At 48.6% G+C, this 18,179-nt stretch overlaps 1 protein-coding gene across 3 annotated transcripts in view; it reads left to right on the forward strand.

The window, feature by feature from the left end:
• PTPRO (protein tyrosine phosphatase receptor type O) overlaps positions 1–18,179 on the forward strand; it is a 484,495-nt gene that overhangs the window by 432,076 nt on the left and 34,240 nt on the right. For all 3 annotated transcript variants that reach the window (XM_069762736.1, XM_069762737.1, XM_069762738.1), the window contains 5 exons: positions 1,661–1,696; positions 1,948–2,029; positions 2,822–2,912; positions 4,757–4,833; positions 5,862–5,996. In XM_069762736.1, coding sequence (XP_069618837.1) covers positions 1,661–1,696; positions 1,948–2,029; positions 2,822–2,912; positions 4,757–4,833; positions 5,862–5,996 — 421 coding nt within the window. The remainder of the gene's footprint in view (positions 1–1,660; positions 1,697–1,947; positions 2,030–2,821; positions 2,913–4,756; positions 4,834–5,861; positions 5,997–18,179) is intronic.

The raw sequence follows: 18,179 nt of genomic DNA on the forward strand, positions 1-18,179 counted from the left end.
CCTTGAGTACCAACAGAGTCGGGAATTGATGTCAGGGGGCTATGTGGTGAGGGTCAGGGTTCTGAGCCCTGGGCAGTGCTCTCTTCCATTTACACCCCTGAGCCTCTAACTCCCACTGCCAGTTATAGCTTTGTCTGTCTGGTGGTTTTCTGTTACTTGTTGGATTCCTGTCTGCCTGTGGTCTGTTTCTTGACCATTTTTTGTACCTTTGCTCCTCCTGGTTTTGACCCGGCAATCTCCATTTCTCACCTTGGGTTCATCATTCAGCCAGCAGCCCTTCCATGGTAGCAATCCAGTGAACCAGTTGTAAGACCACATCCCTGTACAGGGTTAAAGGGTAAAGGTCGGGATTCCTCTGGAATCTGCCATGTCTGTATGAGGAAGCCTTATTGAGCCTCTGACAGGCGTTACAAGTCTTGTGGCTGCACCCGATCACCAGTGACTTGTGGCTGCGCCCGATCACCAGTGACCTGTGGCTGCACCCGATCACCGGTGACGTGTGGCTGCACCCGATCACCAGTGACGTGTGGCTGCACCCGATCACCAGTGACGTGTGGCTGCACCCGATCACCAGTGACGTGTGGCTGCACCCGATCACCAGTGACTTGTGGCTGCACCCGATCACCAGTGACGTGTGGCTGCACCCGATCACCAGTGACTTGTGGCTGCACCCGATCACCAGTGACCTGTGGCTGCACCCGATCACCAGTGACTTGTGGCTGCACCCGATCACCAGTGACTTGTGGCTGCACCCGATCACCGGTGACTTGTGGCTGCGCCCGATCACCAGTGACTTGTGGCTGCACCCGATCACCAGTGACTTGTGGCTGCACCCGATCACCAGTGACGTGTGGCTGCGCCCGATCACCAGTGACTTGTGGCTGCACCCGATCACCAGTGACTTGTGGCTGCACCCGATCACCAGTGACTTGTGGCTGCGCCCGATCACCAGTGACGTGTGGCTGCGCCCGATCACCAGTGACTTGTGGCTGCGCCCGATCACCAGTGACTTGTGGCTGCGCCCGATCACCAGTGACTTGTGGCTGCGCCCGATCACCAGTGACGTGTGGCTGCGCCCGATCACCAGTGACGTGTGGCTGCACCCGATCACCAGTGACTTGTGGCTGCACCCGATCACCGGTGACTTGTGGCTGCACCCGATCACCGGTGACTTGTGGCTGCACCCGATCACCAGTGACTTGTGGCTGCACCCGATCACCAGTGACTTGTGGCTGCACCCGATCACCAGTGACTTGTGGCTGCACCCGATCACCAGTGACCTGTGGCTGCACCCGATCACCAGTGACCTGTGGCTGCACCCGATCACCAGTGACTTGTGGCTGCACCCGATCACCAGTGACTTGTGGCTGCACCCGATCACCAGTGACTTGTGGCTGCGCCCGATCACCAGTGACCTGTGGCTGCACCCGATCACCAGTGACTTGTGGCTGCACCCGATCACCGGTGACTTGTGGCTGCGCCCGATCACCAGTGACTTGTGGCTGCACCCGATCAAAAGTGACTTGTGGCTGCACCCGATCACCAGTGACGTGTGGCTGCGCCCGATCACCAGTGACGTGTGGCTGCACCCGATCACCAGTGACGTGTCTGCATACGTTACATTCTCTGCTGTTACATATTCTTTAATATTTTGTTTTAGGAGCAAGAATGGATTCAAGAAGCGGAAGCTGACCAAGTAGGTGACAAGCGGCGTCCTCCCCTTCATCTCACTATCAGCTGCAGTCAGAGGTGCGGCGGGATATATGATGGTGACATGCCCCACCGCTGTTGCTCTCTGATTTCAGCTGTCAGCATGTGGTTGTGCCGTCGCTGTTTGGAGGTTCCACCTCATTTATCATCAGTAACTTGTTATTTTAATTAGAGGCGTCCATATTAGTGAAAACCATATTAATAACCCTTTCTGTGACTTCTCCTTTGGCCTGGAAGTCCTGTGCAGTTGGATGACTTTGATTCCTATATTGTGGACATGGCCAAGGACTCTGACTACAAGTTCTCGCTGCAGTTTGAGGTAAGTGATAGAATCCAAGTCCCAGATCATAGTGGTCTCTGATAACGCACTGGTCCTGAACCGAGATCTGCTTGGTACATGTGTAGTTCACCCTTGTGGTGCCCCTAGGCATGTCCCTGTCATGGGTGTGTCAGTGGCTGCCGACCATCGCACTGCATCTGACTGCAGAAGGTCTTAGCAGTTTGCTTTGCAAACTTCTTCCTGGTCCTTTGGAGTCTAGGACCCAGTGGCAACCTTCCTTCTACTCTAACTGACACACCTGGACCGGGGTGTTTATAACTCCCAGCTTGCTGCTGGGAGTTGCCAGTGATATTTCCATTGCCCTGTTGAGTCTTGGCGCCACAGTAGTCGGCTATCTTCCTTTTTGGTGTTTGGAAGACGTCTGTGTTTTTGTCTGAGTCTACTCAAGCTAAGTGTTCCCCTTGTTTGTGTATCCCATTTGTCATTAGTGGTAGTGGGGATTGACCAGTCTACATCCTGTCCTTCCCTATGCAGGGCTTACTGCTAGGGGCAGGCAGGGATTAGGTTTCCTGCTCTGTGATAGGTGTAGAACCTATATAGAGTCGTTAGGGCAGACAGGGTGATGTTAGAGCAGCATGGGGGTCTCAACTCCACTCTTCCCTAGTGTTGGGTTCCCTTCTCCTTATCCCTTCATGTTGCACTTAGTCTTTCCTACACTGTGCGTGACAGTCCCTCAGTGTTGCCCTCAGCATTACCAGAGCTTGGCCATAGACCTCCGGACATCACATTACCCAGGTGTCACCCTGTTACCATTGGCCATGTCTTTTCCAGGAGCTGAAGATGATCGGCCTGGATGTACCGCACAGCGCTGCTGACCTCCCTGTGAACAGATGTAAAAACCGCTACACAAACATATTACCATGTGAGTAAACATAGGAATGATGGCCCCACCACTCGTACAGGGGCACCATGACAAGACCTTTACCACGGTCTGCCTGGTATTTATTTTTATTATTATACATTTTTATAGCGCCATTTATTCCATGGCGCTTTACATGTGAATACGGGGCAAATATAGACAAATACATTAAACATGAGCAGATAACAAGGCACACGAGTACATAAGGAGGGAGGACCCTGCCCGCGAGGGCTCACAGTCTGCAGGGGGTGGGTGAGGATACACTAGGAGAGGGAAGAGCTGGCTGTGCGGCTGGTATCGTCCTGATGCCTCACAACCATAACACATACTGTATATAGGAGAAGCCTTCAATAATAAACTGAGGCCCATTCACCTGCACTTACCCCCATGGACCCTGAAATTACGTTCCGTCACCTGACTGTGGCCAATGATTAGCCGCAGCAGTCAGGTGGCTAGAATAATGAATCACATGTAGAGATGAGAAGATCTTTTGAAATTCAAATTCTCCAACTTCGACTAATTTTCCCCAAAAAATGACTTGTGGCAAATCGCATGAATATAATGCCTCCAATTGCCTGGAAAATCTGAGCAGCTCAGTGCGAGTTCCCCTCGGAGCTAGATGAACACCTCAGGCTATGTGCGTACGTTGAGTATTTGCTTGCAGACGTTTCTGCAAGGTTTCTGCAACTCTTGGCAGGAGAAACATTTGTTTTTGGTGTGTTTTTGTTTTTGGTTCTGGGTGTGTGTGGACTGTATGGCATTGGTTCTGTGTGTGTGTGTGGACTGTATGGCACAGGTTGTGTGTGTGTGGACTGTACAGCACGGACTATATGGCGCAGGTTGTGTGTGTGGACTGTATTGCACGGACTGTATGGCACAGGTTGTGTGTATGTGGATCGTATGGTGCAGGTTGAGTGTGTGTGTGGACTGTATGGCACAGGTTGTGTGTGTGGACTGTACAGCACGGACTATATGGCGCAGGTTGTGTGTGTGGACTGTATTGCACGGACTGTATGGCACAGGTTGTGTGTATGTGGATCGTATGGTGCAGGTTGAGTGTGTGTGTGGACTGTATGGCACAGGTTGTGTGTGTGGACTGTACAGCACGGACTATATGGCGCAGGTTGTGTGTGTGGACTGTATTGCACGGACTGTATGGCACAGGTTGTGTGTGCGGACTGTACAGCACGGACTGTATGGCACAGGTTGTGTGTGTGGACTGTACAGCACGGACTGTATGGCACAGGTTGTGTGGACTGTACAGCACGGACTGTATGGCGCAGGTTGTGTGTGTGGACTGTACAGCACAGACTGTATGGCACAGGTTGTGTGTGTGTAGACTGTACAGCACGGACTGTATGGCGCAGGTTGTGTGTGTGGACTGTACAGCACGGACTGTATGGCACAGGTTGTGTGTGTGGACTGTACAGCACGGACTGTATGGCACAGGTTGTGTGTGTGGACTGTACAGCATGGACTGTATGGCACAGGTTGTGTGTGTGGACTGTACAGCACGGACTGTATGGCACAGGTTGTGTGGACTGTACAGCACGGACTGTATGGCGCAGGTTGTGTGTGTGTGGACTGTACAGCACGGACTGTATGGCACAGGTTGTGTGTGTGGATTGTACTGCACGGACTGTATGGCACAGGTTGTGTGTGTGGACTGTACAGCACGGACTGTATGGCACAGGTTGTGTGTGGACTGTACAGCATGGACTGTATGGCGCAGGTTGTGTGTGTGGACTGTACAGCACGGACTGTATGGCACAGGTTATGCTGGCCCTCTTTTTTTCTGAAAGGATGTATTGTAAATTACTCTTACTGTAACCTTCTCCATTCTCTAGACGACTTTAGTCGGGTGAAGCTCATTACCACTGAGGAGGAAGACTCTGCCGATTACATCAATGCCAACTTCATCCCAGTAAGTGTAGAAGGAGGTCTGGGAAGCAATGGGAACACCAGAACTCTTCTCTGTGAAGGTGTCAGCAAGGCCCATCACATGAACATGTCGCATAAACGTAGCTTTTGGGGCCGTGCTGTAATAGAAAATAGAGATTATCATTAAGGTGTGTGGTCAGAGGGCAGAGTCAGCAGTTATCTCATCATTAGAGGGTGGAGTCAGCAGTCATCTCATTATCATTAGAGGGCGGAGTCAGCAGTCATCCCATTATTAGAGGGTGGAGTCAACAGTCATCTAACAGTCATCTCATTATCCGTAGATGCAGAGTCAGCAATGTCATCTCATTGTCAGTAGAGGGTGGGGTCAGCAGAGGCATCTGATTATTAGTAGAGGGTGGGATCGGCAGAGTCATCTCGTCAGTAGAGGGTGGGGTCAGCAGAGGCATCTCATTATCAGTAGAGGGGGGGTCAGCAGAGGCATCTGATTATTAGTAGAGGAGGTTTCACAGAGGCATCTGATTATTAGTAGAGGGTGGGACCAGCAGAGTCATCTCATCAGTAGAGGGCGGGGTCAGCAGAGGCATCTCATTATCAGTAGATACGGAGTCAGCAATGTCATCTCATCATCAGTAGAGGGTGGGATCAGCAAAGGCATCTGATTATTAGTAGAGGGGGTTTCACAGAGGCATCTGATTATTAGTAGAGGGGGTTTCACAGAGGCATCTGATTATTAGTAGATCAGCAGAGTCACCTCATCAGTAGAGGGCGGGGTCAGCAGTCACCTCATTATCAGTAGAGGGTAGGGTCAGCAGAGGCATCTGATTATTAGTAGAGGGTGGGATCAGCAGAGTTATCTCATCAGTAGAGGGCGGGGTCAGCAGTGATCTCATTATGATTAAGTTACCAGGACTCAGCCTATAGTCAGCCTTCCCCATACGTGTGATCATACATTGCAGGCTCTGACAGGTCAGAGCGCCTGGGCTGTGACCGATGGGCAGAGTGCCCGGCTCAGTGCCATGGATAAAATACATCATTTTTTTTCTGATGCAGGGATACAACTCCTCACAGGAATACATAGCGACACAGGGACCTCTGCCCGACACCAGGAACGACTTCTGGAAGATGATTCTTCAGCAGAAATCACAAGTTATCGTGATGCTGACCCAGTGCAACGAGAAAAGACGGGTACTGCTGCTCAGCCAGTCGGGTTGTCACATGTAGGGAAAGCTGGGCACACCTTCATTGTATCACAAAACTGCTACAGACCCCAGGACAGTCCTTCTAATGAACATGGTCCTTGTGGAGAGTGTCCGAGCACAGCCAGGGGGTCACATAGATCCCACCACTCATCAGTTTGTCAGGGTACAAGACTCCACTGCCACCAATGGTCAGGACAATTACACAACTGACTGACGAGTGATGGCCGAGGCCGCGGCTGCATCCACTGCTACGCCGGGTATTGGGGAACTAACCGAGCGTATGGTGTATACACCTCCGATTCCAACACAAGGAATATATAGTAACAGGCATCCAATCGGCCTGTAATAAGTGATTGGTGGTGGCAATGAGTTGTGCTTCTTTTTTCTTGTTATTGTGGAGTTGCAGTGACCATACCGGGAAGGGGGGGGGGGGGGGGGTGTATGTGAATATATATATAATATATATATACAGTATATATTACATTATATATACAGTGGGGCAAAAAAGTATTTAGTCAGTCAGCAATAGTGCAAGTTCCACCACTTAAAAAGATGAGAGGCGTCTGTAATTTACATCATAGGTAGACCTCAACTATGGGAGACAAACTGAGAAAAAAAAATCCAGAAAATCACATTGTCTGTTTTTTTAACAATTTATTTGCATATTATGGTGGAAAATAAGTATTTGGTCAGAAACAAACAATCAAGATTTCTGGCTCTCACAGACCTGTAACTTCTTCTTTAAGAGTCTCCTCTTTCCTCCACTCATTACCTGTAGTAATGGCACCTGTTTAAACTTGTTATCAGTATAAAAAGACACCTGTGCACACCCTCAAACAGTCTGACTCCAAACTCCACTATGGTGAAGACCAAAGAGCTGTCAAAGGACACCAGAAACAAAATTGTAGCCCTGCACCAGGCTGGGAAGACTGAATCTGCAATAGCCAACCAGCTTGGAGTGAAGAAATCAACAGTGGGAGCAATAATTAGAAAATGGAAGACATACAAGACCACTGATAATCTCCCTCGATCTGGGGCTCCACGCAAAATCCCACCCCGTGGGGTCAGAATGATCACAAGAACGGTGAGCAAAAATCCGAGAACCACGCGGGGGGACCTAGTGAATGAACTGCAGAGAGCTGGGACCAATGTAACAAGGCCTACCATAAGTAACACACTACGCCACCATGGACTCAGATCCTGCAGTGCCAGACGTGTCCCACTGCTTAAGCCAGTACATGTCCGGGCCCGTCTGAAGGTTGCTAGAGAGCATTTGGATGATCCAGAGGAGTTTTGGGAGAATGTCCTATGGTCTGATGAAACCAAACTGGAACTGTTTGGTAGAAACACAACTTGTCGTGTTTGGAGGAAAAAGAATACTGAGTTGCATCCATCAAACACCATACCTACTGTAAAGCATGGTGGTGGAAACATCATGCTTTGGGGCTGTTTCTCTGCAAAGGGGCCAGGACGACTGATCCGGGTACATGAAAGAATGAATGGGGCCATGTATCGTGAGATTTTGAGTGCAAACCTCCTTCCATCAGCAAGGGCATTGAAGATGAAACGTGGCTGGGTCTTTCAACATGACAATGATCCAAAGCACACCGCCAGGGCAACGAAGGAGTGGCTTCGTAAGAAGCATTTCAAGGTCCTGGAGTGGCCTAGCCAGTCTCCAGATCTCAACCCTATAGAAAACCTTTGGAGGGAGTTGAAAGTCCGTGTTGCCAAGCGAAAAGCCAAAAACATCACTGCTCTAGAGGAGATCTGCATGGAGGAATGGGCCAACATACCAACAACAGTGTGTGGCAACCTTGTGAAGACTTACAGAAAACGGTTGACCTCTGTCATTGCCAACAAAGGATATATTACAAAGTATTGAGATTAAATTTTGTTTCTGACCAAATACTTATTTTCCACCATAATATGCAAATAAAATGTTAAAAAAACAGACAATGTGATTTTCTGGATTTTTTTTTCTCAGTTTGTCTCCCATAGTTGAGGTCTACCTATGATGTAAATTACAGACTCCTATCATCTTTTTAAGTGGTGGAACTTGCACTATTGCTGACTGACTAAATACTTTTTTGCCCCACTGTATATATATATATATCCGGCTCTGGCAAAAATTCAGAGACCAGACCACTGAAAAATGTTCAGTTTGTCTGATTTTTCTCTTTCTAGGTATATGTTTGAGTAAAATGTAAATTCTTCTTTTATTCTATAAACTTCTATAAACATGTCTCTGAAGTTCCAACCAATAAATTTTGTATTTTTTTCTGACAAAGAAAAATGATCTAAATTTAAAATAAAAACCCAGTGCTTTCAGACCTCAAATAATGCAAAGAAAACAAGTTCCTAATCATTTAGAAACAAGAATATTAATGTTTTACCCCAGGAAGAGATCAGAAATCAATATTGTGTGGAATAACCATGATTGTTAATCCCAGCTTCCTGCGTCTCGGCAGCTTTCCACCAGTCTCTCTCTCCTCCTGGTACAATAATGTCAGCCGTTCTTCTCTGTGTGATGGTATGTGACTGTCCATTACATTCCAGAGGGTTCAGGTCTGGAGATTGGGCGGCCATGACAAGGATTTCATGTGGTGGTCTCTTCATTTTTGCCAGAGCTGTATATACGTACCCCGGTATGGTCACTGCAACTCCACAATAACAAGAAAAAAGAACCACTATTCATTGCCACTAATCATTTATTACAGGCCGATTGTATGCCCGTTACTGATAATGTGGGGCCACACGAGGCTTCAGGGTGCGGTTTATAAAGCAAGAGGAACAAAGCTGTTATATTTTATATAATTTATCCAAAAAGTAGTCAGTTTATAAAAAATTACAAAAAGACACAAAACAATACGGTATATACAATCTTATAAAATGAGGATAAACAAAAGAAAATGACTAGTCTGGATATCTTCAGAATGGTGCAGATCAGAGCGGAGAGGGGCGCTGCGATTGGAAAATGGTGCAGCCTTACAGAAAGTTGTATCTCCTGGCACTGAGCCGTGATTATCATTCAGAGTCTGCTTTCATTAGATAGAAGTCATGCCCACATACCTCCCCTGGGTAACCTCAGATGGGGGCTGGTGACCTCATTGGGGATGAGGCCAGGTCGCAAAAAATGATGGGATCCCCAATCTTAAGGATGTCTGCCCTCCTGCAGGTCCCAGGCAATAGATATGCCATGTTTCCCATCATAATTTTAGCTTTCTATCGATAGGAGACATGACATACTGTATTTAGTTTTGTCCATCTGGCCGATATTAATTCTGGGCTGATCAGCAGACCACACAGTGATGTAAGGAAATGTGTTACGTTTAGAGACTGACAAACCTGAACGGTAAAGTTTGGGGTCCGAACCGAATACCTAGTGCTGTGCATGGACCCCGGACATGGACTTCTCAAGGAAGTCATGCTACAATTCGGGTTCGGCAGCTAGAACATAATTATTATTATTTTTTTTTTAAAGCATGCGGTCTGCTCTTTGTGCTAACCAGCGCAAATAAAGCTGACACCTGCAGGTGTTATAGAAGCCTCTCCATTACTAATTTGTGGGCTTGATGTCAGCAGCCATAAGACAGCTGACATCAACCCCACAAATATTACCCCACTTACCACCGCAACAGGGCAATGAGGAAGAGCCCGGTAAAGCACCAGAATTGGTGTATCTAAAAGATGCTCGTTTTCTGGGATGTTGTGGATTGCCATTTTTAACCTGGGAGGGGGCAATATACATGGCCCCTACCCAGTCTGAAAATATCAGCCCCCCAGCGTTCTGCTTTAGTTTGGATGGTTGTAAAAAATGGGGGGACGCCGCGCTACCACCAGGCGTACTCTCTCATTAGCAGACACCTGTGACTGGGGGTAACCTTTTTACCGCCGGTCAGAGTGCTGGCTCACGCTGTCATCTGTGTGACAGCGTGGGAACCGTAGTGCTTTGACCGGCGGTAACGAGTTTACCATCGATCAGAGCCAGCATTTCCCTCGCTGTCACACAGATGACATCATGGGAAACACCAGATTTTCAGGCCCCCCATTCATTTGAATGGGGCTCAGGTTCAGGTACCAGGGACGATACACGAACCCAATTTTTTTTTTTAAATGTTTGACTGAACCCAACGGACCCAAACATCCACAGGTCCACCCATCACTAGTTATGTTGGCTACTTTGTCACAATGCCAAAAATATTTCACCCACAACTATAGGACCTACGTCAGTCACAATCCAGCAATATTTATAACTGGAATCCGGCTCCAAAGAGTCTGCTTGTAGTTCTTTTGAACATAGGAAAAGTGATCTTTCCCAATCTATAGATTTGTCACCTCTCCGCCTCCTGTATACATGCAGTCCAGACTGTATGTCTGCTCTCCATAACATAACCCACTTCAATTACCTGTTCATAGAAGGAGGTCATAGAGGAACCGGAGTCAGATGTTTAGTGTTGCCTCTTTTTTATTTAAAGTTATGATGAAGCCATGCTTTAATGCTCAATAGTCCCCACTCAATAGACTGTTTAAATATTAGTCCCATTTTACCATGACATCTATGGCAGAGAGTAACATACAGTACCTGATGTGTCAGAGTAAGGAGACTTAAAGGCCAATGCTCCCCTGTCTGCAAATTGAAATTCTGGTTTGGCTTTTAAGTTATGTGATAAGACTTGTTAGGATTGCTATATCCAAAAGGTGGTGCAAGCCTTCAAGTCCTCTTCCTCTCTAAAGAGGCAATTTGCCTACCTAATAAATACAGAACGCAGTACAGGGCCCAATCTAAATGCTGACTCCCTGTATTTGCACTGCTCTTTGTTTCTCCTCTTCGCTTCCATGCACATTCACACTTAAGCTCAGGGCACTATAAATAGGGATGAATGGACCCAAGGAATCTCTCTTTCTCCTCTAAGAATGGTCTGGGAGTCCAGGCAACCTTCACTTTTTCATGAGCTTTTAACAATTATGCATTTCCCAATAGTCTATATACATTCCAACATGAGCTCATGTGAGTGTAACACCCCAGGTTCCTGGTTGCTACAGTGACATTGCTTTCCTCACAGGGAGAGTGATGTCACGCTTGGAAGCGAGGGAGGATCTTCTGTATCAGATACACACAAGCATACAACATGTTCACACTCCAGGCCAGAAGGGGGAGCTCTGATCCAGCTTGTGGGTGGCATAGAGATATATATATATATATTCTGGTCTGGTAGGAAAGTCAGTCTGTCAGAGGGACAGAGCACAGTCGGTCAGAGAGACAGAAGAGAAGGAAGAAGAGGGGCCATGCAGACACGAGAAGTGCTGCAGCTCCTAAAGAAAGAGGAAGATGAACGGATTTGTAGAAAGCGTGTAGGAGAAGTGGAGCGCAGGAAAGTGAGAACTGGGGAGGAAGGCTGCAACCGGGCTACCTCCATACAGAGCGCAGACACCGGTAGCCGGAAGACCGAGGTTGTGAGGGACTCTACGACTCGCAGCAGAAACTGGCAGGACAGCTGGACTACAGATCACCTGTCAGCCCTGGAAACCTGGAGAAACACTGACGTATAGAGCCCGGGTCATGATAGAGACCTTATAAAAAGGCTCGAGCCACCTGTCAAACGGGTTTGTGTCCCACCTTTAAGGAGGAGAGAGAGAACAGTGAGGACCTTGCCAGAAGCCATAGGCAACAAGGGACTACACCACAGCGCTAGTAGGAAGGCTCCTAACTACACCTGGTAGAGGGGACTCTGAACTCGCTTCCAAGCTGTCCGAACCTTTCCAGTACCTGTGATCTGGAGCCCTGAACTGTGGCTGCCTGACATCTTCAGTAAACCAGACTTCAATTCTGTGTCCTCTGTTTATTCTGCCACTACACCACTCTGACCAATCACACCAAGAGCCCTAGGGACCCCGCTTCACCTGTGGGAAGCGTCACCATCTTTGCTGCAGTAACATCACCCCAGAGAATCCCTTTAAGCAGCATTGGTCATCCCTGACTGAGCATCACAGGTGGCATCACAAACTTTCACCACCTTCCATGTCCCTTTAAAGACTGTTCTCCTTTTACTTGGGTGCCCAGGGCCAAGGACTGGGTCGCTGCCACTGTGACATCCCCGTTAAGTACCGGACCCAGTAGCGAGTACCCCTAGGCCCTGGCGGGCGACTCAACTTGGCATCACGAACAGAAAGGACTGACTCATTGAATGGGTCCTGTACGCCATGGATTATATTGGACTGTGTAATGGCCACCATTGTTGCACCACGAGGTGGATAAAGGACGATTTGTTGCCATGGGTGGAGTTCACTACAGAGACTTTAATGCAGACAAAACATGTCCATCACGAGGACGGATCCACCCCCGGAGATGGCGGGCGGGAAAATGGAGCAGAGACCGCTCACGAAGTGAAAAGAAGGAAGAAGACGCGGGAAAGCGTGGCCACAGCATGGCTGCACGCTACCCGGTGAGAGCGATGGCGGACAATAGCGAAGAGCCACCGGGACCTGCTGACACCAGAGAGGATGTCCCCGGTCAGCCACAAGAAACCCCGGACCTGATGACCACCTTGGATCCGGAGCTCCTCGATGCAGAGATGGAGGAGCTGGCCCGACGACTCCTGCGGACCCAGATGACAGGAGGATGGCGACCGCACAACCTCAGGCCTCACCACCAGTGCTCACAAGCCCGGCGGAGCCAGAAAGAGAGGCATGGTTGACGGAGATGGTGGCGCCGAAGACAGACCTGGAGCCTGCACCCTTAGCCCCAGCGGAGCAGGAAAGAGAGGCGCTGCTGGAAGAGATAACACCACAGCACCAGACCCTGCGGCCAGTGCACCTGACCCCAGCGAAGGCAGAGAAGGGCACCGGAGAGACAGGTATGCAAACTGCCCCAGTAGCTGAGGAAACCCTGGTGGGACCCCTAGAGCCCCCGCCAATCCTAACTCCTAGCCAGGTAGTTACCACTATAACCTGGGACCGCATAACAGACATGGGAGATGTACTTACTGACCCGCTAGTACCTGAACCCTCGCCCCTGAAAGCGTGCAGACAAAAAGAGACCATATGCTGGAGGCACCCTAAAACGGACCTAATGGGATTCCCCGTATAGGCTCAAGCAGCAGCTAATCGTGTGGAAATAATAGAAAAAGAGGAATACTGCAGACAACAAATATTAAAACTTGCAGCAGAAGAAAAGGAGCGTAGAGGTAAGTGGGAGATAATGGAAGAAAGAAATATGTTAGCTAAAGCCTGTCTCGCAAAATTAAACCTGCGAATAGAGGACCATTAAGAACAAGAACTGTGGTCACTAGGGTTGAGCGACCTTGACTTTTTTAGGGTCGAGCCGGGTTTCGCGAAACCCGACTATCTCAAAAGTCGAGTCGAGTGAAATCGGCCGATTATGGCGAAAAGTCGAGGATCGACCGAAACACGAAACCCAATGCAAAGCCAATGGGAATTTTTTTTTTTTTTCTCTCTCTCTCTCTCTCTCTCTCCCCCTCTCCCCCCTCCGTCCGTCATTGAACTGAAAAGCTGGTGTTACACAGTGCAAATCAGCGCACAAGCGACAACATGGCGATAGGCGTCCACGCCCCTAAGACCTATGTCATCACTCTGCCCACGCCCCTTCATTGGCTGAAAAAAATGGCGCCAAGCGCGTCATACGAAACGCGACTTTGGCGCGAAAGTCGCGTACCGCATGGCCGACCCCACACAGGGATCGGGTCGGGTTTCATGAAACCCGACTTTGCCAAAAGTCGGCGACTTTTGAAAATGAACGACCCGTTTCGCTCAACCCTAGTGGTCACCTTTAACCTGAACAGAGGATGGGGATTCATAAAGGAACAGAGAAACTACTGAACTGTTTGTGAATCGCAGAGACGTTGAGTCACACCTCTTAAAGGTACACCCTAACCGTGACCTTTACCCAGGAGACAAAGTAACCGGCACCATGATGAAAGGGATACTATGCCTTACACTTAACCAGGTGCACAGAGAAACATGCTAATACCCATGTAGCCCATAACCAGGCTGCAAAAACCCCGGTTGCTGGACTGTTTTCATCAGTTGTGACAGATACCAAAGAACAACCACGGGAAGGGCAGCATCCTATAAAGGAAAGCCACCTATGCCAAGCATGGTATCCATCCACAGACAGCTGTTTCGGGGTTTTTGCCCCTCATCAGTGTGGAGTAGGAATCTGGCTATTAGGAGCAGTGCCTAGTAAGCACTAATAGCCAGATTCCTACTCCACACTGATGAGGGGCAAAAACCCCGAAACAGCTGTCTGTGGATGGATACCATGCTTGGCATAGGTGGCTTTCCTTCATAGGATGCTGCCCTTCCCGTGGTTGTTCCTTCCCGGGGAAAGGCCTAGCTATTCACTGCTTGCGTCGAGAAACACGTGATGGTGTCTCTGCAGCTTCTTTACATGCATCTGCATATTTCCCATAAGGGATGGGGGCAGTGTTCTGGAATCACTGCGTTGAGAAACACGAGATGGTGTCTCCACGGTGTTGGATGTTTTGGTCTCCCCGAGGCCAATCATCTGTGCCTTTAGATACCAAAGAACGTCCCCTGTCAGGAACCTGTGGACACCAGGACCTGCCCTTAAAAAGAAAGTAAAAAGACATTTACCTGCTTTCAAAATGTTTTGATTGTGTTTTATTGATGTTTCTTACAGTTTAAAAGGACATTAGGGTAATTAACGGTGCTTACCTGAAAACTTATAATAATAATAATACTAATCTTTATTTTTATATAGCGCTAACATATTCCGCAGCGCTTTACAGTTTGCACACATTATCATCACTGTCCCCGATGGGGCTCACAATCTAGAATCCCTATCAGTATGTCTTTGGAATGTGGGAGGAAACCGGAGTGCCCGGAGGAAACCCACGCAAACACGGAGAGAACATACAAACTCTTTGCAGATGTTGTCCTGGGTGGGATTAGAACCCAGGACCCCAGCGCTGCAATGCTAACCACTGCGCCACCGTGCTGCCCCGTACAACTTTCCCTTGTATATACAGTACAGACCAAAAGTTTGGACACACCTTCTCATTTAACCCCTTCATGACCTTGGGATTTTTTGTTTTTCCGTGTTCGTATTTCGCTCCCCTCCTTCACAGAGCCATAACTTTTTTTATTTTTCCATCAATTTGGCCATGTGAGGGCTTATTTTTTGCGGGACTAGTTGTACTTTTGAACGACATCATTGGTTTTAGCATGTCGTGTACTAGAAAACAGGAAAAAAATTCCAAGTGCGGTGAAATTGCAAAAAAAGTGCAATCCCACACTTGTTTTTTGTTTGGCTTTTTGCTAGGTTCACTAAATGCTAAAACTGACCTGCCATTATGATTCTCCAGGTCACTACGAGTTCATAGATAAAAAATAACCTAGTCATGTTAGGTGTCTAAGTGCTGAAAAAAAATTCCAAACTTTGCTAAAAAAAAAAAAAAAAAAAAAAAAAATGCGCCATTTTCCGATACTTGTAGCGTCTCCATTTTTCGTGATTTGGGGTCGGTTGAGGGCTTATTTTTTGCGTGCCGAGATGACGTTTTTAATGATAGCATTTTGGTGCAGACACGTTCTTTTGATCGCCCGTTATTGCATTTTAATGCAATGTTGCGGCGACCAAAAAAAACGTAATTCTGGCATTTCGAATTTGTTTACCCGCTACGCTGTTTAGCGATCAGGTTAATGCTTTTTTTAAATTGATAGATCGGGCGATTCTGAGTGCGGCGATACCAAATATGTGTAGATTTGATATTTTTTTTATGGAGTCATTTTGATTGGGGCGAAAGGGGGGTGATTTAAACTTTTATATTTTTTTTATTTTTTTTACATTTTTTTCAACTTTTTTTTTTTTTCACTTTTGCCATGCTTCAATAGCCTCCATGGGAGGCTAGAAGCAGGCACAACGCGATCGCCTCTGCTACATAGCAGCGATCTGCTGATCGCTGCTATGTAGCAGAAATGCAGGTGTGCTGTGAGCGCCGACCACAGGGTGGCGCTCACAGCCACCGGCGATCAGTAACCATAGAGGTCTCAAGGACCTCTATGGTTACAATAGAGACGCATCGCCGACCCCCGATCATGTGACAGGGGTCGGCGATGTCATTTCCAGCCGCCCGGCCGGATGCGGTAGTTAAATGCCGCTGTCTGCGTTTGACAGCGGCATTTAACTAGTTAATAGGTGCGGGCAGATCGCGATTCTGCCCGCGCCTATTACGGGCACATGTCAGCTGTTCAAAACAGCTGACATGTCCTGGCTTTGGTGCGGGCTCACCGCGGAGCCCTGCATCAAAGCAGGGGATCTGACCTCGGACGTACTATCCCGTCCGAGGTCAGATAGGGGTTAAAGATTTTTCTGTAGTTTCTCGGTCTCCTATGACAGCACCACAAAGAGAGGGGATCCGCCCTTCAGGGACAGGAAACCTATAGATAAAAGGGCGATACCTCTCCCTCACATCAGTTGGTTTCCTGTCCCTGACGGGGAACCTTTTTCGGCGCGGTAACTGCAAAGGAGATCCAAAGGACCGGGGCCGGCCTGCCGGGTTCTGGCAGCGAGGAGGCTCCTGTCGTGACTGGTCCGGTGCCTGAAGCCGCCACCGCTGGAACCGAGGGGTTCATCAGGGTGTGCGGGGGGGGGGGGGGGGAATCGCCACCACTCTGATGGAGGAAGGGGCGCTGAGACACCCGGAGCTCCTGTGCCGATAAGCGCACGCCCTGGGTGCACAAAGATGGCCGCCGCTCCGGAAATGCGGTAGGACTTCCGAGTCATCGCCGCGCGCATGTTTGGTAGCGTTTTTCTCCCCGGGACATGATGTAGAGGCCAGAAAGGACGTCGGACGCTGGGAGGTGGCGGCAAATTCAAATAGGGAGATAGTGCACACATGCTTGTTGCACAAACTCCCTGGAAACATGGAGGATAGCGACGCACAGCAAGAGCCGGAGCAGCAGCACCAGCATCATAAGCAAGCAGAACCTAAGGGGACCAGGAGAAGCGGATCCAGCAGTCGCCCAACGCAGCGCAGCAGATGTGCTGCAGTGACCAAATCTCCTTCTCAAGGTTCTCCTCTACCAGATCCGGGCCCCCCTCCAGAACCGGTACCTACGTCCACGTCTGAATGGTGAGTGACCTCCGAGAAAGTTCATTTTTTGTAATGGGGTTCCTTCTTCTCCCTTAATGGGGAAAGAAGAGGTTGGAGAAAATGAAAAATAGATCCTGTCCCACCTGTAACGAAACTTTGCCGGTAGACTGGAACAAAAAGCTTTGTACCTCATGTATACAACGTTTATTATGTGAAGAGGCCCCCGATTTCCCATCTAAACTGAAATCAATAATTAGATCTGAAGTTCAGAATGCACTCACATCTTTCAAAAAGGGGAAAGATAAGAAAAAAGAGGTGGCATATTCCCACTCTGACCAGTCTACATCTGAGGACGCTGATTCCAATAAATCCGATTCCTCCTCATCTTCTTCAGATGAGGATTCAGGCCATCACTGCTTCCCATTAGATGAGGTAGACGCTCTAGTAAAAGCTGTTAGAGCTACTATGGGGGTAGATGATCCCCGTCCCGATAGAACTGCTCAAGACATAATGTTTGGTGGCCTGGGGCAGAAAAAACGGAGAACATTTCCCTTAAATACTAATGTTCAAACATTGATTAAAAAAGAATGGGAGAAGCCTGATAGGAGAAATTCCTCGGTACCCTCTCATAAAAGAAAGTATCCTTTCGAAGAGGAGGCATCTACTTCTTGGGACAAAGTGCCTAAATTAGACGTCGCTGTTGCCAAGGCCTCAACAAAAATTTGCTCTCCCATTCGAGGATATGGGTACCCTTAAAGGGAACCTGTCACCCCGTTTTTTCAGATTGAGATATAAATACTGTTAAATAGGGCCTGCGCTGTGCGTTACTATAGTGTATGTAGTGTACCCTGATTCCCCACCTATGCTGAGAAATACATTACCAAAGTCGCCGTTTTCGCCTGTCAATCAGGCTGGTCAGGTCGGGTGGGCGTGGTGACATCGCTCTTTTCTTTCCCAGCTTTCTGTTGGTGGCGTAGTGGTGTGCGCATGTCCAAGTTCCGAATTCCCTGCGCGCACGTGAAGACACAGCGCGCGATCTGCGCTGTCATCCCTTTCATCGGTGGGGGCGGCCATCTTCCTGGGGCCGCACATGCGCA

The sequence above is a fragment of the Ranitomeya imitator genome, chromosome 4, assembly GCF_032444005.1.
Source record: "Ranitomeya imitator isolate aRanImi1 chromosome 4, aRanImi1.pri, whole genome shotgun sequence".
Lineage (NCBI taxonomy): Eukaryota > Metazoa > Chordata > Amphibia > Anura > Dendrobatidae > Ranitomeya > Ranitomeya imitator.